At 42.5% G+C, this 26,206-nt stretch overlaps 3 protein-coding genes across 13 annotated transcripts; all 3 read right to left on the minus strand.

The window, feature by feature from the left end:
* Positions 1–352: 352 nt before the first annotated feature.
* Positions 353–8,246, minus strand: LOC125539927 (uncharacterized). 10 transcript variants are annotated; one of them, XM_048703465.2, is made up of 17 exons: positions 4,959–5,078; positions 4,595–4,831; positions 4,222–4,418; positions 3,890–4,105; positions 3,705–3,771; positions 3,374–3,579; positions 3,167–3,256; positions 2,924–3,061; positions 2,665–2,778; positions 2,446–2,559; positions 2,047–2,320; positions 1,721–1,862; positions 1,487–1,600; positions 1,267–1,374; positions 1,092–1,192; positions 761–951; positions 353–654 (listed from the first exon to the last, which is right to left on the minus strand). In XM_048703465.2, the coding sequence occupies exons 2-11, from the start codon at positions 4,791–4,793 to the stop codon at positions 2,075–2,077; spliced, it is 1,587 nt and encodes a 528-aa protein (XP_048559422.1). In that variant the 5' UTR covers positions 4,794–4,831; positions 4,959–5,078; the 3' UTR covers positions 353–654; positions 761–951; positions 1,092–1,192; positions 1,267–1,374; positions 1,487–1,600; positions 1,721–1,862; positions 2,047–2,074. The 10 variants fall into 10 exon arrangements, with proteins under 10 accessions (XP_048559422.1, XP_048559420.1, XP_048559426.1 ...); XM_048703463.2 differs by having other exon boundaries at positions 1,267–1,398; XM_048703469.2 differs by lacking the exon at positions 1,267–1,374 and having other exon boundaries at positions 1,101–1,192.
* Positions 8,247–9,837: 1,591 nt separating this feature from the next.
* On the minus strand, positions 9,838–14,421 carry LOC125539929 (molybdate transporter 1). 2 transcript variants are annotated; one of them, XM_048703474.2, is made up of 3 exons: positions 12,384–14,421; positions 10,439–10,957; positions 9,838–10,341 (listed from the first exon to the last, which is right to left on the minus strand). In XM_048703474.2, exon 1 carries the CDS (start codon positions 14,230–14,232, stop codon positions 12,844–12,846), a length of 1,389 nt encoding a protein of 462 aa, XP_048559431.1. In that variant the 5' UTR covers positions 14,233–14,421; the 3' UTR covers positions 9,838–10,341; positions 10,439–10,957; positions 12,384–12,843. The 2 variants fall into 2 exon arrangements, with proteins under 2 accessions (XP_048559431.1, XP_048559430.1); XM_048703473.2 differs by having other exon boundaries at positions 10,439–11,175.
* A 4,004-nt stretch (positions 14,422–18,425) lies between these two features.
* On the minus strand, positions 18,426–21,329 carry LOC125534235 (uncharacterized). The gene is made up of 7 exons (XM_087540224.1): positions 21,048–21,329; positions 20,706–20,780; positions 20,074–20,608; positions 19,472–19,848; positions 18,963–19,168; positions 18,688–18,841; positions 18,426–18,563 (listed from the first exon to the last, which is right to left on the minus strand). Exons 1-7 carry the CDS (start codon positions 21,327–21,329, stop codon positions 18,426–18,428), a joined length of 1,767 nt encoding a protein of 588 aa, XP_087396350.1.
* Positions 21,330–26,206: the final 4,877 nt, after the last annotated feature.

Below are 26,206 nucleotides of genomic sequence, written 5' to 3' on the forward strand. Positions count from 1 at the left end.
GAAATTGTTATCCATACATTTAAAAAGGTATCTCAAAAAACAGTACCAAAAAATCAATGTGATTAGAAAAAATCATGAGGTCGTACCTGTGTAAGCCATTGATATGATCTTGTATGAACTTTCACGCCCGATTTTTATTTATAAAAACGTGGAGAAAAACAGAAGAAAAATCAGCACCAAAATAAATTTGCAAAAAAGGAAAAAGAGAAGAAAAAGTGTAAAAAAATGCCATTGTTGTATCCAGTACACGAAGCACTTTCTATTTGTGATAAATATGGAAAACTGCTCCAATGAACCCAAAAGACCTATACAAAAAAAACTTCGAATATAATTGCATACTCATTTGCATTCATTCTCTTCCTCATAGTACTTCGAATATATTTGCATACGCATTTCCATTCATTCTCTTCCTCATAGTACTTTGTACATGGCCACAGTGTACAAACGAAACAAAAAAATCTGAAACACATAAAAATGTTTTGTTATCTACTTGACACCACATTTCCTTGCTTCATGCGCATCAACTTCAAATTCTGCGCCATTGTTTGTGAGAGAAACAATTGAAGAGACGGTGTCTTGCCATTTTCGCAACTATAGTTGAATTGTTAATCTTTGTACTGGTATGTCCACTGGTGAGTTTTCTGGAAAGTGTCTCTGAAAAAAGAGTATATACATCAGAAAAGAGGCAGAAAAGAAGAAAACCTTTGAAAAATATATTATACAAAAAAAGATAGCAGAGACAGAGAAGATTAAGAAGTACCTTAACTCATATTTCATAAATCCTTGACAATCCTTTTCCCTTCATCGAGAATGTTGTGGTCACTGAACAGAATATCGACTGCAAACCTGATACGTGCATCTTGGACCATATCGTGCGTGAAGACTGATTGCAACGCATTCCTAGAACGCCAGTTCTCTAACCAGTTCAAGACAAAAATCCCGCATGCATCACTATTTTCCGGAAAAAAGAAATGTTGACAGAAAAATAAAGTCAGAAATGATAAACGATCAGTACATGCACTGAACTACAAAAAATTGAAAAACATGTGAATGTAGGAAATATAAGTACAGAGAAAGGATCTTCATCTAACCATCCTTACTGCTTCGGTAAGTTTGGATATGCAGTTTCGTAGTGTCTGAATCCCATATTCTTTAGACAAGCATCATTCCAAGCTCGTTTGAAGTTTTCGATCTGCATTAAAAAAACATTAAGATCATGAATGAGAAGGTTGTATATTAAGTCAGAGTTCTCTTGTGACAAGTTACCATCATGTGCTTTATTGTCCTGTGGTATGTGCTATCTCCATCATACTTTGAATCCAGGAAGATGAATTTATGGGCACACAGGTCCACCAGGAAAACGAACTAGTGTGACTTGTGTAGCATTGGAAAAAATAACTTCATATCATAAAGCAGAGGCAAAAAAATTAAAGAAAAAATAAAAGAATAAGAGAAGCACAAATGTACAAAAGATGACAAGACATACTTCGTTACATTGCTGAAGATCCTTTGCTTTTCCAGCTCCTGTGAAGCTCTTTATTAATTTATCTCTCCACTGCAATCTCGATGCTTCATTCTTCCACTTTTGTAGGAAGTATTCCTTTTTCGAAAAAAAAGTACAAAGAAATGTCAACCTCTCAGGGAAAAAAAAGAAAGTAAAAAAGACGAGAAAAATGAAAAAATAAATATTGCGCTTGAAAGTGAAAATTATGAAACTTACACTAGCAGTGTGGAAGAAGAAATGCCTTTGAGATAGTCTTGGGTGATTGTCCCTAAAGAGTTTCCTACAGAACACATTTATGACGTATGACTCTACCCATCCTTCCTCTTTGAAAGATTTCCCCAATTGTTCCAAAGAAACCCTGCAATTATCAATTTCAACAACCCATTTCATGTATGTTGAGGAAAAGGGAGGGAGGAAGAACACATGAGAAGTGAAAAATTTATTGTTAGAAAAAGCAAATAAACAAATGATGAACGCAGAACAAAACTTAAGAAAAAAAGCCACAAAGATAGAAACACAATGAGGAGAAAAGAGAAAAATACCCCTTGTAATCTGCATGACTGCTTAAGATCATGATATTGTTGTAGAGTCCAATTCATGGCTCAAAATTTCCCCCCTGTTATACCCGTCATAAGGAGAGCAAAGGTATTTGCTTGGCTTAAGAATTCTTTTGTTTGGAACATTTTCTTTTCCCACCGAGCTGTTTGAGCTCCCTAACAAAAGACGGGTGTTGTAATGTTCATCTGAGTTTCCCAGCAAGTTCAAGCAATTTTGTTGCAAAGACTTTTCCCCCAGGATTTGAACCTCTGGGGAGGCCTACAAAATTCATATATTTTGTCAAAAAAGGAGGGTAGTGAGATTGTAGATATTGAACAAGCGACACTAAAGAAAACATTAAAAAAGACGTTAGATGCTTCCTCTGAAAAAATGGGTTCACTTACAGATTGACTGTCCCTTATTGCTATTGGTTGTTCTTCAGTGCCATCTGGTGTATACGTGTGGTTGCTTTTGTCAGGGAACAACCTTCTGGGTATTATTAATTGATTAGGAGACCCCTGTTCACAAAGAAAAAAAATCAAACACAGTTAACATTTAATAAAAAAATACTATGGCTGGAATAGAACAGGAAACTTAAGGAGGTTTGCTGCATGGAAAATTACAATGTTTCTTTCATGTGATGTACTCGGTGAGAAGAAACTGCTGTTCTTGTTCTTTGGTGAGTAGCATGTTTGTTCCTGGTTCCACTGAAAAATTTTGTAAGCATTTGGCGAGGTCTGCATGGAAAATTTTGTAAGTTCCCCGTTTGTTCCTGGTTCCACATAGAGATTTCATTGTCTCTAACAGCATACCTCAAAAAAAACGCAGAAGACAAAAACACATTTCATTTAAACGCGAACAAAGGAAGTGTTTGCTGCTAACCAAGTCTATAATGCTTGCATCTGTTGTTGTTGCAGTTGAAGGCCTGGGTGTTTTGCAAAAGTAGCTCTGGCTTTGTTGTTGTGCACAACAAACGGGGAACTCGTTGGGCGTGCTATTAATTTCATACTGAGAATGCTGCTAAAAAAATAAAGAGTTATTTGTCATACTTCTATTAGGTCAAGTTTGCTACATGTACAAACAACAGATGGGAAAAATCTATGAGGTTGATGTGTGTAAACCTACCTTAATGCTTTTGTAGCTCTGTTCTGGGTCTTTTGACATCATATTGTCCACTTCTATGTTTTTCTTTGGGGGACCATCCCTCTTAGCAGCCTGCTTTGAAGGATAAAAAAGGGATTGGTAAAGACCATAATATAAATGAATGAACAAAGAAAAATGCAAATAAAAGGGCATGAGAAAAAAGAAGCTTCTTAGAGGAAAAAATTTGACCTCAATCTTTCTTTCGTACTCTTCTGAGTCCATGTGCAGAGGACGCCACAATTCGGGCTCTTTGATTTCATTCCCGCAATCATCGTGGTTTTTGAAGAGCCGTAATGTTGGTATGTCATCACCGTAGAAGAAGTAGTTTTTCCTAGCTTCATCTAGATAGCGTGCAAAAGATGTTTGTGTTGTCTGTGTGTGAGCTAGTTCTTCATCTTTTTGAACAAAAAGAAAAAAAAAAGTCATGCAAGAAAAAGGAAATACATAAGTAACAAAAGAAAAGTAAAAGAAGAAACACATGGGGGCTGTGTTGAAAAAAAAGTCTCACAATGAAATATACCTGGCACAAAAACTTTGTTAATATCTATGCTCATTTTGCTCTCTGGAAATTGATCACTTGTTGGTTCCTCAAAAATAGAAAAAGTAAAAAAACAAAAAAAGAGTCAGTACACCACTTAGCAAAAAAGAGGCATAAAAAATTTTCATTAAAAAACTGGTTGATTATGAGATTTCCTTCAAAAATACCTTTTGAGTGCTGGTATTGTTCTTGAAACCGCAAAAAGATGGTGTGCTTATTGTGACTTCTTGTTCTTGCTGTTGGTATGAAGTAGACTCAAATTTCTGAGGACATAGCATATAATCAAAACTTGCTGTGGTCACTGTTTTTGAATGCGTATAGTTGTCTTCTTGAAGTATAGCTTGGGTGGTGGGTTGTAAGTCCTCTATGGTTTTGCTTGCTTCCTGTTAACAGTGAGAGAGGTGTTAACTGTGGCAAAACATGGTTGCTGTTTAGCAAAAACAGAAAAACAAAAAATAAGGATTTCTGGGAAAATTACAAAAAAAAACAATCAACTTACGAATGTAGTAGCAATTGGGGCTAACTGTGGCCCTTGTTCATCAACTACCATGTTGTGCTGCGCCTTGCTGTGTGTTCCTTCAGACCCACATGACTGCTGACTTAAATTTTTCCCTTTAATTATAGAAGTTTGTGGCTCCTCGTGTGTTGGCCTTTCTATTTGATCTCCTAACCTTCTTTTCTTTCTAGATATTATATCTGCTTGCAGCAACAGAAAAAAATCAGCTACTCCCTATAGACAACAAACATATTACTAAAAATCTGCTTGCAATAACAGCTAATATAGATGTTACTAAAAAAACAGAAAAAACAAACATATTAAAGGGAAAAAAGCATGTAAAAAGTGGATTAGATATATATGAAGAAATGTTTACCATCATGATCATATTCTTCGTTTGAATTGACCTTAACAGTTGTCTCTGAATCAATATTAGCATTTGCTGATATGTATTCGTTGCTTGAATCGAGTTTCACTGTTTTTTCGGAATCGCTATTCGCTGATGTCACTATTTTAAGAGTTTGTAAGATCAACTCCTTTACTTTGGAGCAAGTGCTGGGCCCTTCATCTTTCATGTACTGTTGGAATGTTATATATATATATCTTCTTTTACCTGTTCTTGTTCAGTAGAGTATTAGGCACAAAAAAATTAGTCAAAAAAAGATGAGATAGAAAAAAAAGAAAAAGGGAAAACAGTACAAACAAAAAAAAGAGGACTAGAAATAGGAAGGGTAACACACCTTCACGCTCAGAGAATTGCCGAATCTTCTTTCAATAGCATCCTTCATGTATGAATTTTTTTCAGTGCTAGCCCATTCATGTGTTTGTTGGCCATAACAAGTTTCAGACTCATTCTTAACCTGCGAGCAAAAAGAGTCAGAAACTAAAAAGATTTACATATATCTATAGGAAAAATAAAAAATGTTCCTTAATTCCTTGAAAAGTGGAAATGAAAAAATGAACGACAGAAAGAAAACCTAAGCCTCTTACTCTGAAACCTCCATATCCAAGAGCATCTCGCTGAAAAGTTTTATTAGGTTCCCCTTCCATATACAGATTCTTGGCAATGTACACTGTAGTTGTATGGTCCCAAAGTCAACAAAATCAAGGCACCGGACCTAAAAAATTACAATAAGCAAACAAACAAAACTTCAGACATTGTGTTGCCAAGTAAACATAAAGACGGGTGAAAACTCATACTTATAAAAAAAGGGGAAAATGGAAAAAAATACTAAAACTACAAAAACAATAATAGGAAAAGCATGAAAAAATATGTACCGCAAGGTGAAAAATGCATCCGCCCAGTGTTAATGTTATCCTGTTTTGCTTCACCTTTTCTTTTTGATACTTGTTGATTGCTTGCATCAACCATGCATGTGTGAATTCACACCAGTTTAAGTCTTTGATCTTGCTAACATCAATTAGTGCTCCCATATACTTGGTGCTTGGTTTAGTGTTTGATGTTGGGCATAAGAAGGTTGCAAGCATAACGATCATATAACAACGGATATATTGTTCATCAGATAGCTCCTCCTCCTTGATGATCTTGTTGCCAAAATACTTGATTGATGGAACTTCTGACAGCCCAAACAACGCGAGAAATTCAGCTTTTCCTCCATCATCAGTTATGCTGATATTGTTTTCGCCTGCTGGAATCCCAAGAACATGGGACACTGACTCTGCATTGAGTGTTATCACCTTCTGATTGAATACAATTTGTTCATCCTTGACACAAACGTTATCAGCTATCCATTGCGCAAATGGCCTTGGTACGACACACTCATCAAACTCAAGCGTGAAACCGAAGCCAATACCTCTGACGAGTTGTACTTTCTCTTTACTTTTGCATGTGGACTTGACAACATCAACAAAGTATGGCAGACTACATCTGCTGTATGCCTTGGCTCCGACGTGACCACGGGGTTTGTTGACAGGCTCTTCGATATTTCTAGGTCTCTGTTTTTTATAAAAACAACAACATAAGATAAACGGGAAAAACACAAAAAGATTAAAAAAATTACATGACCATTAATGGTGTATCGTAGAAAAACGAGAAATACCCATACATATGTATTAAAAAATGATCTAAAAGAAGAAAGATATAAATATATACACAAAACGATCTCAGTTCCGATGTTGGGTACTTATGATCTGTAGAAAGAAAAAACTAATAGACAACTAGCACTGATTACCTTGGTTGTTTGCTTTCGTATTATCTTACGAGTTTGTTTCCTTTCAATACTCTTTCTTACCTGCAAGAAAAAATCATAAGACAAAACATCAGAGACAAAAAAAATTGTCTATGAGATAACTCTTTGAGTTGCATTCATCAAAGCAAAAATCCAAAAAAAGAGTGGTTACCAAATTTATCACACCGTCGCACAGTAGACTACCTGACACTTCAGTTTCAGTTAAATCATCATCTATTTCTGGCCCCTGTTCCTCATATAGATGTTGACCGTCCATATCTTCGGGATCTCTTTTTTCTTCAAACAATATTCCATGGGCTTTATTAATTTCATCATGCTCCAAGCACGTGTCACTGTTGTGTTTATCCTCATGTGATGCACTCAGCACAGTAACGGGCCCCTACAACAACAAAAAAAGGGGCATCTTAAGCGTCCCTATAAACTCTTTATAACAGAGTAATCAATGCTTAAAAATACACCTACTAAAACAAGTACATTTATAAATTCTGAAAACATGACTTGAACACACATGCATGTTTTAGATTTCAGGTCTGAAAAAATGAAAAGGAGCTAGAATGACCAACAGATAAAATGTCTTGTTGTAATGTAATGTGTGTGTGTGTGTCTTCATTTTGAAAGCTATGTTCGAGCTTGGAAGTCGTTTTTTGATAGATACATGCTTCTCCTGACATACACTGCTTGTACCCCTTAAAAATTCCAAAATCCATATGTTTTTCTTTCTAACTGTCGGGCAAGCAACCAATGCAAGTGCAATTACATGCATTTTACTGAAAGACAATTCAATTCAATTCAGTCCAGTTTCCTTTACTACATTCACTCAGGTTCAGATTCAGTCCTACACAAAATGCCAAAACCACCTTCACTTAATAAAACAGCAGCCACAAAACTGCAACTGGCGGACCAGAACGCCAACAATTTCATGTAGTAGTTAACACAAAAATGAAAAAACAATGAAACATTCACCCCAGAACCAAAACCGTCATCATGCAGGCATGTTTCATCATGCTTACTCATCAAAAAAGTCCTAACGAGCCATCATGATAGCTACTGATAAGCTGCACTCACCATGGCTTCAACAGATTCAAAAAATTGTACAGATACAAAAAACTTTACACTTCATATATCAACACATATGTGAGAGATTCAGGACACACACACAAAAAACATGAAAAAAACACACAGAAACTCCAGCTCCACCTAACTGCCATGGTTTGATTCACACTCTGTTCGTTCTCAAAGCGCACATTCTAGTTGTTTCCCACCGCAGCATCAGTAGCTGGTTCATTTATCCCTCTGTCCCTTCCCACAGCAATTCGGCCCTCAATCCTGCACTAAACGCCTAAAAAATGGACAAAAAAGGTTACTCGTACTTCGTCGTGGCGAATTGCTCCTTCACCCCCCTTCCATGGCGACAAAATCAACCCGAAAAAGCATCCCTCCTGCTGCTACCGAATCCACCGGTTGTAACTCGCCACCCATCCCATAATTGCTCCCGCTATCGATTGGAGGACCAACAAACTAGAAACCCTAGCCACAGATTTTCCCCAATTTCAATGCGGCGGTAGCGCCACCAGAAAGAGATGGACGTCGGCGCGCAGCAGGACTGGACCGATAAAAATCAACGGCGGAAACTGGGGGAGGGGGGAGGGGCGGCCTCCTTCCGGCGGTGGGAGCCTTACCTTTGATGGGAGCGCGCCGCCTGGCGGGTCGCCGCCCTGCTTCTCCATGTCGCCGTTGCCGCCTTGAGCGGCTTCCCGTTTAGAGATAGGTACAGCCGTGTTGGCCTCTCTCTGCTCCATTTCAAACAGTCAGGTGCGCTGTCGGCTTTGGGCAAAAAAATGGAAAAGTAATTAAAAAAAAGAATAGAGGTTGGTCCACAGTACAGTGGGAGTAGAAAAAAATTTAAAAAAACGTGCATTGAAAAATATTTGGTACGACATGAATATATATAATTTGGCACAAAAATTAATAATTGAGAAAAATAACACATAAAAAAATATGGCATGTTTTGAAATTAGTTTATTAAAAAAATTAGAAAAAATGTGGGCAAAATGAATATGTGATTGATTATAAAATGAAGACACAAAAAAATGCAACGTCGACATTGGAAACCTTGAAGTTGCGACTCAAGTTTGAAAAACTTGCAGTTGCGGCTTGAGTTAGAAAACTTGCAGTTGCATTTTTCTAATGTCGACGTTTAAAAACTTGCAGTTGTGCCCCGACTTGAGTAATGATGTCATTAGAATAAGAAGACACAAAAAATATTAAATGAAAAATTAAAATAAATGAAAAAACTAAATGAAATGTGAAAATTGAAAAATAAAAAATATAGAAAATAAAAAGGAAGAGAAACACAGAAAGTGAACATTGGAAACTTACAGTTGCACCCTCGAGTTTGATTGCGGCTCGAGTTTGAAAACTTGCAGTTGCGGCTCGAGTTTGAAAACTTGCAGTTGCGGCTCGAGGTTGAAAACCTGCAGTTGCGCCTCGAGGTTGAAAACTTGCAGTTGCGACCCCACTTGAAAACTTGCAATTGCGACCACATTTAAAAACTTGCAGTTGTGCCCCGACTTGAGTAATGATGTCGTTAGAATAAGAAGACACAAAAAATATGAAATGAAAAATTAAAATAAATGAAAAAACTAAATGAAATGTGAAAATCGAAAAATAAAAAATATAGAAAATAAAAAGGAAGAGAAACACAAAAAAGTGAACATTGGAAACTTGCAATTGCACCCTCGAGTTTGATTGCGGCTTGAGTTTGAAAACTTGCAGTTGCGCCTCGAGGTTGAAAACTTGCAGTAGCGGCTGAACATTGGAAACTTGCAGTTGCACCCTTGAGTTTGATTGCAGCTCGAGTTTGAAAACTTGCAGTTGCGGCTCGAGTTTGAAAACTTGCAGTTGCGCCTCAAGGTTGAAAACTTGCAGTTGCGACTGAACATTGGAAACTTGCAGTTGCACCCTCGAGTTTGATTGCGGCTCATGTTTGAAAACTTGCAGTTGCGACCCCCGACAATGGAAACCCTGAGTGCCTCCGAGGTTGAAAAGTTGCGTCTAGACATTGCAACCTCGCAAAAAAATGCAACATCGACATTGGAAAACTTGAAGTTGCGACTCGAGTTTGAAAAACTTGCAGTTGCGGCTTGAGTTTGAAAACTTGCAGTTGCGGCTCGAGTTTGAAAACTTGCAGTTGCGCCTCGAGGTTGAAAACCTTGCAGTTGTGTCTCGAGATTGAAAAACATTTCAAAATCAGCCCGGACATTGAAAACCTTGTACTTGCCCCTCAAGTTTAAAAACTTGGAAGTTGTGTCTCGAGGTTGAAAAACCTTGCAAATGCGTCTCGAGGTTGAAAAAGAAATACAAGGTCACCCAATAAAAGACATTGAAAACATTAAAAAGAAAATATGGATAAAAAAGAAGATGGATTTCACACGGGGCATCGCATTTGCAAAAAAAAAGAGTTGGAACCCACACATGGTAGCATTTAGTAGATAGATAGAAAGGAACATAGAAGTCTAGATCTCTAATACTACTTAGGAGCTGGTCTGATTGACACATAAAAAAGCGCAAACATAAAAAGTTCCTAACGAGGGCTGATGGTTCCTGAACACTGCGCTGCTGAACTTGCTGTCTTTTGGCATCCCTTCCTTCATTATGTTGTTGTTCTCAGGTTGTCCACAACACATGTTATGTTTACGCCCCCTTGGTTGCTGGGTTTGAAATTGAAAACAACTCCGTCTCCTTCTTGAAGGTTGTTCTGGGTTGCAAAGACACCCCATTGCTTGCTGAAAACCATGCGTCCACCACGATCTTGGCGGTATCCAACATTCATGTAATCTTCAGCTTCAAAACAAATTCCAACAACACCTTCTGGTAGCAAGTTCAACCCTTCAATCACCTTCCTTGGAATTTTCTACATAAAAAAAGAAGATAAACATCAGACAATAAAAACATATATAGGACAAAAAAATGAGCGAACAAAAAAAATCAGATTGAAAAAGCACATTTACCATCTGCTTGCTTACAACGTTCGTGGTTGTGAGACGGTGCACGAAAGGGCATCCAATGTACCCATCATTGTTGGTAAGAACCAAATCCAACTTTGATACTTCATCATAACTTAGAACAATGCCCTTTGTGAAAACAACTAGTGGAGCAGCTACTTCCTCATGTACATCATTTAGGGCCTCATCATCAGACCCAATGTTGATCCCACCTGCAGCAGCGCCCTGGTCTCCCGCATCCTCATCAACAATCGTGTGCTCAGCTGGGCCCCCATCATTTGCAACACGCATGCAACCAACATAGCATACATATGCCTTGGCCATGCGCCGAGATGTGTCAAAAACCACTAACTCACCACCGCCAAGATGGTAGTCCGAGACAAACTTTACCCAGTCATCGCCGCCCATCACGGTGGTCTCAGACCCGCTGAGCACATCCAACGAATACCTTCGCCCGTGAGCTCTGAAACTGAAGAATCCTCCAGCTATGTGGCTCAGACTGTCCCTTACAGTGCATGGTATGATCTTCAAAAAAAAAAGAAAAACAGGACAAACAGGGTTGAAAAGAATTGTTAGGAAAAAACTGCGGAGTGAAAAACACAAATAGAGACATTCAAAAAGATCATCACGATGAAAAAGTAAAAAAAAACACTGCAAATTCCTTGGCGCCATTGTTGACAAAATTTCCCCATCTTTCTACAGTGTTGTTGCCACAGTATGAGTGGCAGACCGCGCAAACCATCCTGACCATATAAAAAAATTAAGAACAAAAACATCTTATCAAAAAATACTTTTGAGTATAATAGGTATATAGAAAACATTCACGCACATGATTAATAAACACACACATGAATTTGATGCTGTATAAAAAATGCCTTCTAAACTACATAAATCAGTATGAAAAAATTCAGTATGAAAAACTATACAAAAAAATTCAGTATGAAAAACCAAACAAAAAGCATCGATAGTTTGATACTGCTGAAAGATCATGTCAGTATATGAAAAACCAAGCAAAGGTAAAAAAATGGTGTCAGTACAGAAAAGTGAAAAATTATTCAACTCATACTTCTACAAAAATGTCTACACAGTGCTAGAGACGGTACCCACTGTCACTTATTGTCAACTTTCAGTTTAAACCTATCAACAGTTTCAGTTAACTGTCTACTGTCCGCTGGTGAAATTCAGAACATTTTAAATGTGATTTTGAAAATCAAAATCCAAAAAGCAAAAAGAAAAGAAGTGCTAGGTTTACTTCTTTTAACGTGATTTTAACTCAACTTCCAAGGAAAAATGTGAGTTTCATTGATTTTAACACACCACAAATATACAGACCTTCAGACCTTACTGCATTCATCTAACAGTATAAACTACTAGGCCAACACTAAGAAATGACCTTCAGACTAAAAAAAATCATCTACCGATATGTATCACAGAACAAAACATATCTGCTTCTACATATATAGACATTCAGATAGATCAAAAAATTAGGACACAGATGTAGAATACTCAAAAAATAAAAAGGACAACATACTAACTGAAAAAACCAGATCCACCTACAATCATATAGAAAAACAGGAAAACCATGTAATCAAAACATGAATCTACTGCCTATCTAAGACACAAAAACCTAGTCAGAAACCATGTGTCAACACCCTAAAAATCTCATCCGCCCACCCATCTAAAAAAGAAACAAAAACAAACACCTACATGAATACCTAACAACCTCCCCATTCTATTCATTACATCTGCACTAACCCCTAGATCTACAACAAATGTATCAACCCCCTAATCTCATCCGCTCACCTATCTAAAAGAGAAAACAAAAAACAAAATCTACATCTAACCCTAACAAACCTCCCCATTCTATTCATTACATCTGCACTAACCCTAGAACTACAAACAAGAACATAAAAACAGTGGGGGGAGGAAAAACGTGGGAAGAATGCGTTACTTGAACAAAACGGGGATCTCCTCTCCACTTTCAGCTCTCCCCTTCTGTATCCCGATTCGAAGATGAACAGAGCGCTCTGGGGAAGGGAGTCAGAAGACGAACAGAGGAGCTGGGGGGAATGGAGTCAAGTCAGAATCAGGACGCTTCGGTCTCTTAAATAAAAGAGGAGAGGGGGGAGTGCAACGGGCGGGGGAGTGGAGAAAAAAAAGACAAGAAAAGCCCAACACGATACGGGCCGCGATAACCAGGAGACAACCTGTCCAGCCGCAACAAAGCACGAATCGCTACGCAAAAAAATCCGACGGTTCACAAAGTGAATGAGACCAAACTTGAAACTCAGTCCAACCATTTGCTACAGCACAGAAGTGCACACGCGACGCAGTCCATGTAAAACATACAGATGGGATGACGATGGATGTACGAGATGTACATGCATGGATCAGCACGAGTGCTTTGATCTTCAGATGGAAATGGCGCGTGTCCTGAGCAGCAGCAGGCCGTGCGCGACCATGCCGCAGAGGAACCCCAGCGCGGCGCTGGAGCCGACGAGCGACACGGCGGTACAGACGAGCATGACGAACGCCTCCGCCTTGGACGACATGTCCCTGGCCGCGATGGCCAGCTCCACGCCGGCGAACAGCAGCAGCACGCCCAGCAGCCCCACGGGGAACGCGGCGAGCACGCGCAGCACGGAGCCGCCGAGCGCCAGCCCCAGCGCCAGCTTCAGCCCGCCCAGCGCAGCCACGCACGCGCCGCTGCGCCCGCCGAACTTGTACTGCCCCGCCAGCCCGCCCGCGCCGTGGCAGCACGGCATGGCGCCGAACCAGCACCCCACCAGGTTCATGGCGCCCATGGTCACCGACACCGACGTCGCCGACGCCTCCTTCTTCTCCGGGAACAGGTCGCGCGTCAGCTTGCACACCGCCACCACCGAGTTGAGCACCGAGAGCGGGATCTGCGGGATCGCGCCCTTGATCAGCCCCTGCTTCCACGCCTCCCTCGGTATGCGCACCACGCGCATCCGCGACGGCCCCGCGCGCAGCTCCCTCACCGCCGCCGGGTGCCGGATGATGGCGAGGACCACGCCCAGCACGAACAGGATCACCGCCGACGGGATCGTCGCCGACCGCAAGCGCCTCCTCCAGCTACGCCAGAGGGAAGAAGAGCTATCCTCCTCCCGATCTCGTCCCACTTCTTCTTCTTGGACGGCGGTGCTGTGATCGTCGCCAGCGCCGTTGACGAGGACGACGAAGAAGATGGCGGCGATGGCGAGGGCGAGGCCGTCGAGCCCAGCCCAGGGGCGCCGACCGAGGGACTTGCTCTTCGCCAGGTCCTGCTCGTAGCGGATGTACTTGACGGCGGCCATGGCAAAGTTGAGCCCCTGGGCGAGCTGGATGCCGCGGACGACGGGGAGCGGCACGAACCAGTAGACGAGCTTCATAAGGCGGGTGACCCCGAGGACGAATACGAACGCCGAGGTGAGGATGCCGGCGGCCATCATCTCGGGGACCCCGAAGGAGGCGTCGGAGAGGGCGACGGCGGCGATGGTCTTCATGGGCTGGACGGGCATGGGGACGCCGTAGAGGAGGCCCGTGACGGCGTTGTAGACGCCGGTGAAGACGAGGGTGGTGCCGAGGTCGAGGCCGCGGGAGAGCGCCAGCGAGAGCACGATGGGGATGTACGTGCCCAGGTCGCCCATGGCGCCGTTCAGCTCCGACCACACCGACCGGAACGCCATGTTGTCGCGCGCCCGGACAAGCAGGGACATGGCGGCGCCCCTGATCGGTTTCCTGTCGCCGTCGCCGCCTTCTAGCGCCTCCGGATCCGCGGGGTTGACGGTGGTGGCCATGGCCGGTCGATCGTCCCTCCCCGGTTCCGGCCTGTCCTGTTTGACCCGATTCCTTTCTTCGCCGAGCACTTTATGCTTGTACTACTGGACTAGTGCAGTGTGTTACTGGTGTTGCTTGCCTGCTTGTTTTGTACTACTGTTTTTGTAGTGCTTGCCATGGGAGATGGGTGGCCCATTGGCGCGCCAAGAGACGACCATGGAGATCTTCCTGCCAAGCTCATGTCGCTCTGTATTGTATTGCTCCTCCAGAGTTGACCGCAACATATAATATGTACTGTGCTACGTACAAGCGCCCTCCCCTGCATACGACTATGCGAGTTCTCTTGCCTGCAGCGGCAACCGCAGGCAAGATACTAATACAAGTAACTGTCACGATATATACCTTGAGTTCTTTGACATCTGCTCAGACTTTGGAAATGGGCGACTAAAGTACTCTTTATTGCAAGATGATCGTCATATTATCTTTTACTAAAGCATCAATAATCTCTATGGGTGAAGGGAACCGCATACACCTTACTTTTACCTAGTTTGGCTAAATCATGAGCACACAATTAGCCTTTCTAGGAGCATGCTCAAAAATAATATACAAAAAATCATAAGCAAGGTGATATATATCATCAAAAACTGTTGCCAATAGATTGAAAGAGCGACCTCCATTCTTCATTGTCTCTATCATCTCGATGTTGTCGGAGTTCACCTCTATGCGATTACATTGGCTGTAGTTGCCAAACTGAGACCAAACCGTAAAGTCGGTGCCTCGGCCATAAGCACATCTTCGCACCAATCGATTTCCTTGTTTCCTCATGCGGCGAATCCGCCATTCGAGTCTCCGATGATAGCGCCATACGAGCCCTTGAGTAAGTCTGGGTCAAAAGCCCCATCCACGATTAGCTTCACATAGTTGCTCTTTGATCTTTCCCAGCCATGTTGCTTGATCATCGCCTTTGCATCACTCGCCATAGCATAGTTAGCAACCAAAGTTCTGATTGTCATTGCTATCAACTTAGGTTCGTGGACCTTTTCATTATGCACTAACTTTCTCCTCTCCCATTATAAATACCAGGAACCAATAGTAATTGCTTCCGCTGAATCCCCAGACCAAGGACCACACATTTTTCAACTGGTTCTAGCAATAAATATTCTAGCACAGCTTCTCATCGCATGATCCACAGCTCATGCTTTATTAGTAGAAAAGCTCAAACCCAGTAGCCGCCATACTTCTTTAACTTTTGCACAAGTGAATAACAGGTGTTTGGTATCCTCCGCTCCTATACCGCATGTAGGACATTGAAAATGGGCGACTATTTGATCTCACCCTAGCGACCTTGATCTCAACCCTGCTCTCTCTCAAAAAAAAATTGAGGGGTAAAGCAGTATCCCGGCCCTACTGCTTGTATTAATTTTTTTCATGAAAAGTAAGAGTCTGATAAATCTTTTTTTTTAGAAAAGGAGGATGACCCCCGGCCTCTGCATCTGGGAGATGCATACGGCCACTTTATTGATTATTCTCGAGGACCTTACAATGTATTACAACAATGTGCCTGAATCCACCATCTTGGCAACACATGCCGCTACTCCTATCCAAAATGATGAAGGGGTGCTAGCTGGGCCACTATCCAAACCACTCACCTAAGCCTAACACAAAAGCCGGAAGCCGAAACATATTCGGAAGCCCCAGCCGAGCCACATACCGGGTCTGGGACACAATCCGGTCAGACACACTCGTGTGTCGTCGCCGCCATCTTTCACAAGTCCATCTTCAAGTCATATTGAGGCTTCTACCTTGTCTGGCCACTCAGCCATCGACGTCACCATGACGCCAGACGGCAACCTCCTCCTGCGCGAGTCCATCTCCGCGCATCAGACGCCGAGTCTCAACAACACCACGCTGCTGAGATCCGCCATCTTCAATGGGAAAGATGAAGCACCGCTCCACCAGAGTCGCCGTCCTCTAGTCCCTCGAGTCCGTGTGCACCTCCAAGAATGACGCCCCCATGGGGGAAAACGACACCAGAGAGCCGCCGTCATCCGATCTACTGATCTAGGGTTTTCCCCGGAGATAGCAGAGAGTGGCCTTGAACATCTCCACAACGATGCCTTCAGGAAGGGAACGGTGCAGACAGCGTCGCCATCGCCGGCCTTGGCAATAGCCAATAGCAGGTTTTCACCCAGATCTGATCGAAGACCTCCATCTCTCGTGCACGGGTCGCCGCCGTCCTTGTCGGGATCTGGATGATCCCGCATGGCAGATCTCAGCACGGGGAAGCCCCCCCCACCAAGACCCGCCGGCCGAGCAGGGGAGGCCGAGGCCGCGCCCACAGGTCAGATCCGCGATGGATCCAAGCCCGCGCCGCCGCCCCGGAGTCAGCCCCGCGCACAGCCGCCACCGCCTGCCGAGGCTCGCCGCCGCGTGCCCCGTGCCCCGCCACCGCTCGCCGAGGCCTGCCGTCGCAGGACACCGCCGCCTGCCGCCTAGATCCGCCGCCCGCGGAAGAAGGGGAGGCGGGAGAGGGAGTCCCCCCGCCGCCGCCATCTGCCACGCGGGTTTCACCCGGCGGCGTCACCCGGCGGCGGCGCGAGGAGGGAAGAAGGAGAGGGCGGCGGCGGTGCCTAGGGTTGGAGGCCCCTGAGTCGCCCAAGGCGGGGGCGACGCGAGGGGATAGCGTCAGTCCTCCCCACTGCTAAGTTTGGTTTTTCTCAACCAGAGTCTGATAAATCTTACTGCCAAGTCTATATTGCATACGCATTACAGACAGGAACAGGGGAGAAAGAAATGCCAACATTAGCGTCATCTTGTGAAACAGCCCGGCCAGCAGCTAGATACTACTGGGTACAAGGAACAAGGAACAAGTCGTGATCAAGAAGAGCTTGAGCTTGAGCCTAAAGCATCTTGTGTTATCTTACATATACTACTTAGTACAGAATACTAAGTAGAATATCCCCGCAAAAAAATACTTAGGATAGAATACAAAAGGACAAGGATGACATATATATGTACCCAGTATATGTATGTGTATACTAAATAGTATACGTAGTACTAAGATTTCAGATAGATAGATTAACGACAGCTACCGAATGCTTGCCTCTGTGGGTACGAAACTATCGGCTTCACTTAATTAATCTTTGGATCTGTCCAGCACCTTTCCTGCAACATAGGCATAGTGTCGGTCGTATATGACTTTACTGTTGCCAATATGTGATTTTATCTTTTCTTTTATCAGATTGTGGGTTGTGTACATCTTAACTATGCAGAGTTTAGGTGTGGCTCATCATATTTCGTATCCGATTGATGCTACATTTTGAGTTCATAAAAGCTCCCTTTATTGAAAAATTAATTAACTAAGTGCATATATTCTACTTCTCATGCTAGAAGCTAAAAAAACTTGCAAGGTTCTCCAATCCTAAAAAAACTAGCAAGGTTCTTCATCTTCACTGATCGAGAATTCGAGATACGGCATACTTACATGGAGGTTATACATGTGCCGCTCGATGCATAGGCCTTTGATATATACAGTCTCTACAGGAAAATGGTGATAGTAGGATGGAGACGAGCAAAAACATTTCTTAATTTAATTACCAATTGTGGATCAAGCGAGTATTCGACTTCATGGTGACAAGACGTCAGGGGCAGAGCCATGATTGGAGCATGAGGAGGACGAAAAAGCTGGTGATCAAACAAGGGGATGAAACAACATGATATATTAGGTTTTAATATATCTGTACGGTTATGTTTTCCTTTGATTTGGGGCCATTTGAAGTTCCTTTTGGAATTTATTTGAGGTTCCTTTGTTAAGAAATCAGTGCTTTTGTTAGTTTCGACATCTTGACACTTTCTTCTACTACAAAAGGTGTTTAAAAAATAGCATTGATATGTTGGCAATACGAAAGAAATCAACATTCAACTGGCTTAAAATTTTGAATCATCGGTTCGCATATCAGCTAATTTAGAAATGAAAATAGAATATACTAAAAATGTTGGGGCTTAATAATTGAATTGACCAAACAGTATCATTATTGGTTGGTTCCTCTGATTTATATCACCAAGAAAGAGTACCATGTCTTATACTAGCAGTACTTTGGTTTCTTCTACCTGGTTGCCTGGCTGGTCTTTAATTTACAACACCGACAACATGTACGTTTCAAACCAAAATTACAAGTGTTTAATTTGCAAACTATGAAAAACTACGACGGTACTAGAGAGTTATCCCCACGCATTCCGGCGAGCCCCAGTGCCCCCTTGCCCCATGTTGCCTTGTAAACTCGACCCGCTTCTCGCACAGCGTACAATACCTGGCTTGACAGGCCCAGCAGAAAACATATTCATCATCATCCTGGACACATACATAAGGTCGTTAGATAGATTCATAGGAGAAGCAGGCTAGTGCTCAGTAAATTGGTCATCATCCCTTGCAGATTCAAGCCATGCTGCAGATTGAATAAGACAGGTCTCCTTACCTTGAAAATTTTCTGACGGCATTTTGGGCATTCGATGGTACTGCCTAACGGATGCATTCGAGCCACGCGTTCTGCGGTTTCTAGCTCTTTCAGTCGCTTCTCCAAATCATTTGTGTTATAGTCCTTTTTTTGCGGCGCAAAGAGCCCACATTTACTGCAAAGCATACATGCATGCATTAAGAATAAGATAGGCCCGAGATCTTGGATGCCTACAACCCCCCTCTTTTCAAAGACAAAAGGCCTCTTGATTGCTTAGGATAGGATCGATAGCCTACCTGAAATGGTTATAATTGCTAGCAGTCATGGCCTCGCCACAACGGAAGCAGAATGACTTGCCACAGTTCACACAATACATCATGTTACACCCTTCACTTCTGCTAATGGCCATTCGGCAGTTTGGACATGCTCTAGCATCGTTGTATAAACTTCTGATCATCAGCATCTCCTGCACCATCTCCCTCACAGTTAACTTGCCTGATGCCTGCAAACATTAAATTGAAGACTGAATTATTATGTTTCTAGAAAGTGCAAAAGATTTGCGCTTCACCAAACAGACAATATGTAACTCAATGTATGTAGGTGCATCCAAAGCTTATGGCACATCAAATGTATATTTTATCTTTGAAGGATTTACTAACAAAACCACAATGTGTTTTCCTGCTGGTAACAGGTTATTAGTACTAGCTAGGATGATGTGTATGGAATCAAGTTGCTTAGTATAGCAAAATATGCAAGTTTTAAGACCAATGCAAATGCAGAAGAGATTTTAGTTTCATTTCTATACCTTGAGCTTTTGTTCTGGTGTTAAACACTGTCTCCCTAGATGGCGTGGATCCTTGCAAGCTGAGCAGAAGGTAAAGAAACAACTTTGACATTGCGCGTTCTTATCCTCGTCTGCCAAGCAAGCCATCGAACACCTTGGACAGTAGACCACGTCTGACATTGAGCCCAATGCTTTGTCAAGAAGAAGCCTATCCCAACGTTCAAACTCTTCTTCCCTGAGAAGATTCTTTAGCAGATACGGCGGAATAGAAATGTTGCACTTGGTGCCGGGGCACACCAATTGGAACACAGTACCTTCCTTCACATGTATCCTGCACAAGGTCTCCATGCACGTGACACAAAACAAGTGCTGGCATGGCAGCTGGATGAAGTTTGAACCTAATTGTTTCAGAGCTCAAATTAGTTCACCGGGGAACAAACTTCTATTCGCAAAATTCAGTTACCTAAGAACTTAAGAAGCTTTGTTGGAAAGGAAAAACAGGCCCACCGGTTCTTATTTTTTATCATGAACCAAAGAACACAAACAGTTCACTAAATATCAAGGAATAATCTGTTGGTATGAATGCACAATATATAGAAAAATTGAAAAGGGTAAAGGCTGACGATTGCTCTCTGTAAGGCATATCAGGCACATATGAAGATCATCAAGAAAAGCTTTACGACGCTTCTTACTACTGTAGCTGAGCATCGAAGGGATTACATAATTCAATGGGAGACCTCTTGAGATAGCACGATTATCTGATTTGTGTGCTGGGCTGTCTGGACCTAATATTATTTTGCCATCAATCCAGAGGTGTGACAGCGACGAATTGCGGATCCACTCAACCCACTGATATACCACCTCCTGCCCCGGGAGTTGTGCCCAGATGGCGTCGAGCATCTCACATATCTGAGAAACTTGGGACCCATCCATCCATTTGGCAGTGATTGTAAAATATGGGGGGTCTTTGCTAGGATAACACTGAGGAAGTAAGCATGTCAATACCAAAGGAGGCAAGTAGTCAAGGTTGCAAGTGCAAGAGAATTCCTCTGGTTCATCACCATCTTCTTCTCTACCATCATGAGGGCATCCTCCATCGGCAGAAGAAAACTTAGCGCATAGTTGAGAGCCGTGATGCAAGTCGTAGCGTATGTACACCTAGAATTAAAATAAAGAAAACCATCAAAATCAAATTTCAACATCCAAGAACAGATGAAACAAGAAAACACTGAAACTGATGGCGAAAACACAAAACCTGGAAAAACCGGAGCCCTCCTTTGCTTTCCAATTCAACCAGGTCATCCCCATATATTGCTTCCAATGCCAACAGCTGCAGCGGACAATGAGACCAAGTCAGCAAACAGATGATTCATCCTGCAATACTACAATGTCAATGTTCACCTAAAAAAATACAATGTCAATGCTGTAAATAATTAAGCTTCTCCAAAAACCGACTAAAATTGCAACCTTCGTACGTCCAAAGGCCACAGCCTACGAGCACGTACGGAAGCTCCGTTGCAACAGGGCACAGACCAAGATTGATCACAAGATTGTTAAAAGAAATTCAGTTTGATCAGATATTAGTAGCGTACTGGACCTCGTCCTGCTGTCGCTCCTGGTTGACTCTTATCCCCTCTTCATCCTCCTCCACGGCGGGAAGGTGGATTCTCTTCGTAGCAGCCGCGTCCTCCAATATGGATTCCGCCTCGGCCGCCGCCACCCACGGGGAGTCCAGGTTGAGCACGTCCCCGTCACTCCCATCAGCGCGCGACGAGGGCAAGGAGGAGGAGGACGCTTCGGTGGAGAAGCCTGGGTCGGGGATGCGGCGGGATACGATTGCCCGCGACGACGAGGAGGCACCGGCCGACGATGCTGCCATGGCGGGAGCTCGGAGTTGCCGGGGAGTCGGTCGGAGTGGGTAGTATACCTCAAGAATCAAGATCTTTTTTTTTTAAACACCTCAGGAATCAAGATCGAACCCCGAGTCTATCAGATCGGCCTACGTTCACCGCGTACTGCAGTACAACTCTTTATTTTTGCATGGTTTCCAAGTGATGGAAAAAATTCAATATGGCACCAGGATCAGGACAATATGGCGCGAACTAACATGTGGTTGGATGGTTAAAGAGATTGTGGTATCCCAGTCCACTAGGTTCAAGTCGTGATACTCGCATTTATTTCTGGATTTATTTCAGTATTTCCGGCGATGCGCATTCAGTGGGAGGAGACGTTCCCGTCAATAACGAGGTGTCGACTCAGTCTTTCGAAAATGCTCATAGAGGTAGGGTGTGCGTGTGTGTCTTCATAAGGATGAGTGTATGCGCGTGTATATGAGCGCTTGCGTCTATACTATGTTAAAAATAACTCAATATGGCACAACCGCATTGTTTCCAAGTCTATCAACCTACTAGCCATTTGATCTGATCAGGTAGAGTTGAATTGGTGTTCAAAAAAGGTAGAATTGAATTACCCCTCTTCATCTTTTTTTACTAATAGCAAATATGCCTGTGTGTTGCAACGGGAGATTATGCAGGTGTGGTAGATATAAAAAAAAGTTAATCAAATGTCAGGATGAGATAAGGACTTTTAAAATGTCATTTCACAAACTATGTCTAAGTGATGTCATGATGAAATAAGAGACTTCTAAAAAGTTATTTCAAAAACAAAAAATGCGATGGTCTGATCACGATTTAATTTTCTAAGGCGCCACAACGAAATATTTTTTGCCTGAGCAAACTGCATTGATGGATCCTACTTGAGCTAGACTGATGAATGATATGTCCCGTCTTGACTTAGCATAGCGGTGTTTACCATAATCAGTACTGTGGTACCAGAATAAACATAGCTGTGTATGAAGGTAAAATAGACATTTAGTTATTTTTATATAGCTAGGGGGGGAGGGGGGGGGGCTCAGCCTTGTACGAAACACATAAACCTTTTTTTAACCCGGTGCGAGGGACTAAATAAAATCATAAACGACCTTTACAGATCCCCTAATAAAACTTCTACGCAAGCGATGGTTCGTTTTGTTCATTACAGACCTATTTAAATTTTTGGGAACATTTTCTAAAGTTTCATGTACATTTTTTCTATTTCCTGAATAAATTTTGAATACTATATTATTTTTTAAAAATCATGAACATTTTTATTCACAAACATCTATTTGAGATTGTGAATATTTTTATAATATGCGAACAATTTCTTGAAATCATGAACATTTTATGATTTTTCAATTATTTTTTAAATTCACAAGCATTTTATGATTTTTCAATATATTTTTAAAGCTCGCAACTTTTTAAAATTTGGTTCTTTTGAAAATCCCGAATTAACTTAAAAACAAAAAATATGAAAAAATGAAAAGCAAAAAACAAAATATAAAACAAGGGGCTCCACCACCCGCACATGGGCCGGCCCATTAGCGCGTGTGGGAGGAGGAGGCGCGCTTCCTACTGAGAAAAAAAGGGGGGAAGGGGGTAGGAACCAAGGATCAAACCCTGGTCTCCCGTGTGGTAACGCATTAGCCATTGGGCTGCCTGTGTGCTTGTGTTTCATGAGTGTATCAATGTATAAGACCCAAACCCAGCAGCGATTTTTAAATAAAATCGAATCCTTTTACTTATGGATGGCATAGTGGATAATTTATGGCAACTTCGGGGGCAATTTTCATGACGGATGACCAGAAGCAATAACCCATTTGTTATTAGGAAAAGATACATCTAAGTGATCTGGTGGGAGATAATTAGTATTGTGCTGCTGTATCAACAAGAAACAAGAAAAAACAAAATAAATATATATTTTTGTGGGTGAATCAAAATAAATATAAATAACAGAAACAAGTGTATGATGATTCACCTGAATAGAATCGAAGGCCATGACAAGCTCATGAGCGACTTCTATTTGTTGGGTTGCACCTTCTCTGTCTATGTGTTCCGCTGACACTTCCGCGTGATTGAACTGTTGTTCTGTCGAATTATTGACGGCATGGATCCAATGAGTTGTTCTTCCCGCAACGGAGAAATGCCACCGATTTGTTGGCTTTCCCCTCTTTCCATAAGAGGGTTGCGACACATCAGATGATTGCATATGGTACTCTTGCAGATGCATTGGATGAGTATCTTTGAATGACTGAAGACACAGGTATAAAGTTCATGAAAGTGTTAGCTGAAATTGTGGTGAGAGTTTGCAACCGTGGAGTGTTCATTACATGTTGTCTGATCCTACACATCGAAGATGGGAAGGATATGTCAAGTCCCATTGACTATGAAAATATTGGCACTATTGTCATGTCTCGTAGATACACAAACCGCATTCAAGCATTTCATGAGGTGTACCGAAAGATTGAAGACCGGAGCTCCCATCATCAGCAGAAGGAAGATCTCATTAAGCACCACAGGCGGCTAACTAGGAGATAATGTGTTGATTTCTTAGAACTCATTTATTTTTACTTAAACGATTCTTTCTTGGGTTATTTGTTGCATCTGGAGCGTTTGTTAATTTGGATCATTTTGTTGTATTCACATTAGTGGTTTGTAATAATATTTGTTGAATTATTTGATCTAAATTGATGTAATTGGGTAATAATAATAATATGAAGTCCGCATTATGGCGACTCTGTGTTTGTATTAGCCTCCTCAACCTCCAAAACATCATGAAGCACACTTTATATACATTATGAAGATTGTGAATACGCGACTTTGCTAGAGTTGCTCTAAGTTAGCACCCTAGTCGACACCTTCTTGCCTCACTCGTCAAATAGGCACGGGGCCAACACTGTCATTGCAGGCAGTATACCTCCCTAGGTAGTTAAAAACTCAAACTGAATGGTCACTTTCCCAAACAGCCATGCATTATCGTCACATGCATGGAAGTCATTATCTCTTCCTCCCTAGAAGATCTAAACGCAAAGAAAGAGTGTCATCATCGAGGTAGAATCGACAGTGATCTTTTTTGGTGATTTTGTTTACATGAGAATGCTAGTTTATAGGGCATCTCCCATGGGTAACCCTATATAATCCCTATAGTTTTGAATCGGATTGTCCGAACCGAAAGCACCATCCAGTGGATTTCCTCATTTTGGTATGGACAATCTTGAATGTCAGATATCACCTAGTATGATCCCAAATGAATGGGAGGAGTAGGGGAGTCTGGACTGTCCACCACGTCGGCCACATATACTAACCTTATCCAATATCCTACTAGTGTTGGGGAACGTAGTAATTTAAAAAAAATTCCTACGCACATGCAAGATCATGGTGATGCATAACAACGAGAGGGGAGAGTGTTGTCCATGTACCCTCGTAGACCGAAAGCGGAAGCGTTAGTACAACGCGGTTGATGTAGTCGTACGTCTTCATAATCCGACCGATCAAGTACCGAACGCACGGCACCTCCGAGTTCTGCACACGTTCAACTCGATGACGTCCCTCGAACTCCGATCCAGCTGAGTGTTGAGGGAGAGTTTCGTCAGCATGACGGCGTGGTGGCGATGATGATGTTCTACCGACGCAGGGCTTCGCCTAAGCACCGCTACGATATGATCGAGGTAGATTATGGTGGAGGGGGACACCGCACACGGCTAAGAGATCAAAAGATCAATTGTTCTGTCTTTGGGATGCCCCCTGCCCCCGTATATAAAGGAGTGGAGGAAGGGAAGGGCCGGCCCTCACTATGGCGCGCCCTAGGGGAGTCCTACTCCCACCGGGAGTAGGATTCCCCCTTTCCTAGTAGAACTAGGAGCCCTTCCAAGTAGTAGGAGTAGGAGGGAATGAAAGGGAAGGGAAAAGGAGAAGGACGAAATCACTAATTAAGGAGTACTCGTTGCAAAGAACACTCCACTTTCCCAGGTCAAGACAAGTGGCGCACATCCAGCGCGCCACTTGTCGCAACCTGGGAGTTTTCCCTTTTTTCGTAGATCCGTTATTCAAAACGTTTTATCTCTTAAACCGTGCGTCCAAATCTCGAACCGTTTTCACCATTGGATTCTTCGCGTCGAGATCTTCAAAACTAGATCCCATGTTGATAGGTTTTGACGAACTTTTTTTCACAAAAAAACGGACGAAAAAAACCGGGTGAAAAAACCGAACCGGGAGCACGGTTTTTTCCCTTTTCGAAAGAGGCACGCCCGTGCCTCTCGCAAAATCACAACCGTGCCTCTCGTGAAAGCAAAACCGTGACTCTCGTGTAAGGAAAAAAACAGAAAATGTGTTTTTTTTCGTTTCCGAGAGGCACGGCCGTGACTCTCGCGAAAGCACAACCGTGCCTCTCGCGAAAGCAAAACCGTGACTCTCGCGAAAAAAAAAAAACAGAAAATGCGTATTTTTTCCCTTTCCGAGAGGCACGGCCGTGACTTTTGCGTAAGCACAACCGTGCCTCTCGCGGAAGCAAAACCTTGACTCTCACGAACAAAAAAATAGAAAATGCGTTTTGTTTTCCCCTTTCCGAGAGGCACGACCATGACTCTCGCGAAAGCACAACCGTGCCTCTCGCGAAAGCAAAACCGTGACTCTCGCGAAAGGAAAAAAAACAGAAAACGCATTTTTTTCGTTTCCGAGAGGCACGGCCGTGACTCTCGCTAAAGCACAACCGTGCCTCTCGCGGAAGAAAAATCGTGACTTTCACAAAAGAAAAAAAAAGAAAACACGTTTTTTCGCAAAAAAAATTTGAATTTTTTTTATCGAAAAGCTAAGAAAGACCGGGGAAAACCAAAACGTTGAAAAAACCATTTAAAAAGCCGAAAACGCGTGCGGAAAAATAAAA

Source organism: Triticum urartu, chromosome 2A (assembly GCF_056163025.1).
Source record: "Triticum urartu cultivar PI428250 chromosome 2A, HENAU_Tu73, whole genome shotgun sequence".
Classification (NCBI taxonomy): domain Eukaryota; kingdom Viridiplantae; phylum Streptophyta; class Magnoliopsida; order Poales; family Poaceae; genus Triticum; species Triticum urartu.

Bases quoted from the DNA above. Each gene is read 5' to 3' on its own strand.
- LOC125539927 (XM_048703469.2), bottom strand. From the start codon at position 4,793: ATGAAAGATGAAGGGCCCAGCACTTGCTCCAAAGTAAAGGAGTTGATC. The intron at 2,560-2,664 runs GTAATTTTCCAT...CTTTGTGAACAG, and splicing joins CATCACATGAAAGAAACATT to GGGTCTCCTAATCAATTAAT. The intron at 2,321-2,445 runs GTAAGTGAACCC...TGAATTTTGTAG, and splicing joins CAATAAGGGACAGTCAATCT to GCCTCCCCAGAGGTTCAAAT.
- LOC125539929 (XM_048703474.2), bottom strand. From the start codon at position 14,232: ATGGCCACCACCGTCAACCCCGCGGATCCGGAGGCGCTAGAAGGCGGC.
- LOC125534235 (XM_087540224.1), bottom strand. From the start codon at position 21,329: ATGGCAGCATCGTCGGCCGGTGCCTCCTCGTCGTCGCGGGCAATCGTA. The intron at 19,849-20,073 runs GTCAGCCTTTAC...TGAAACAATTAG, and splicing joins ATGCCTTACAGAGAGCAATC to GTTCAAACTTCATCCAGCTG. The intron at 18,842-18,962 runs GTAGGCTATCGA...TATGCTTTGCAG, and splicing joins AGCAATTATAACCATTTCAG to TAAATGTGGGCTCTTTGCGC.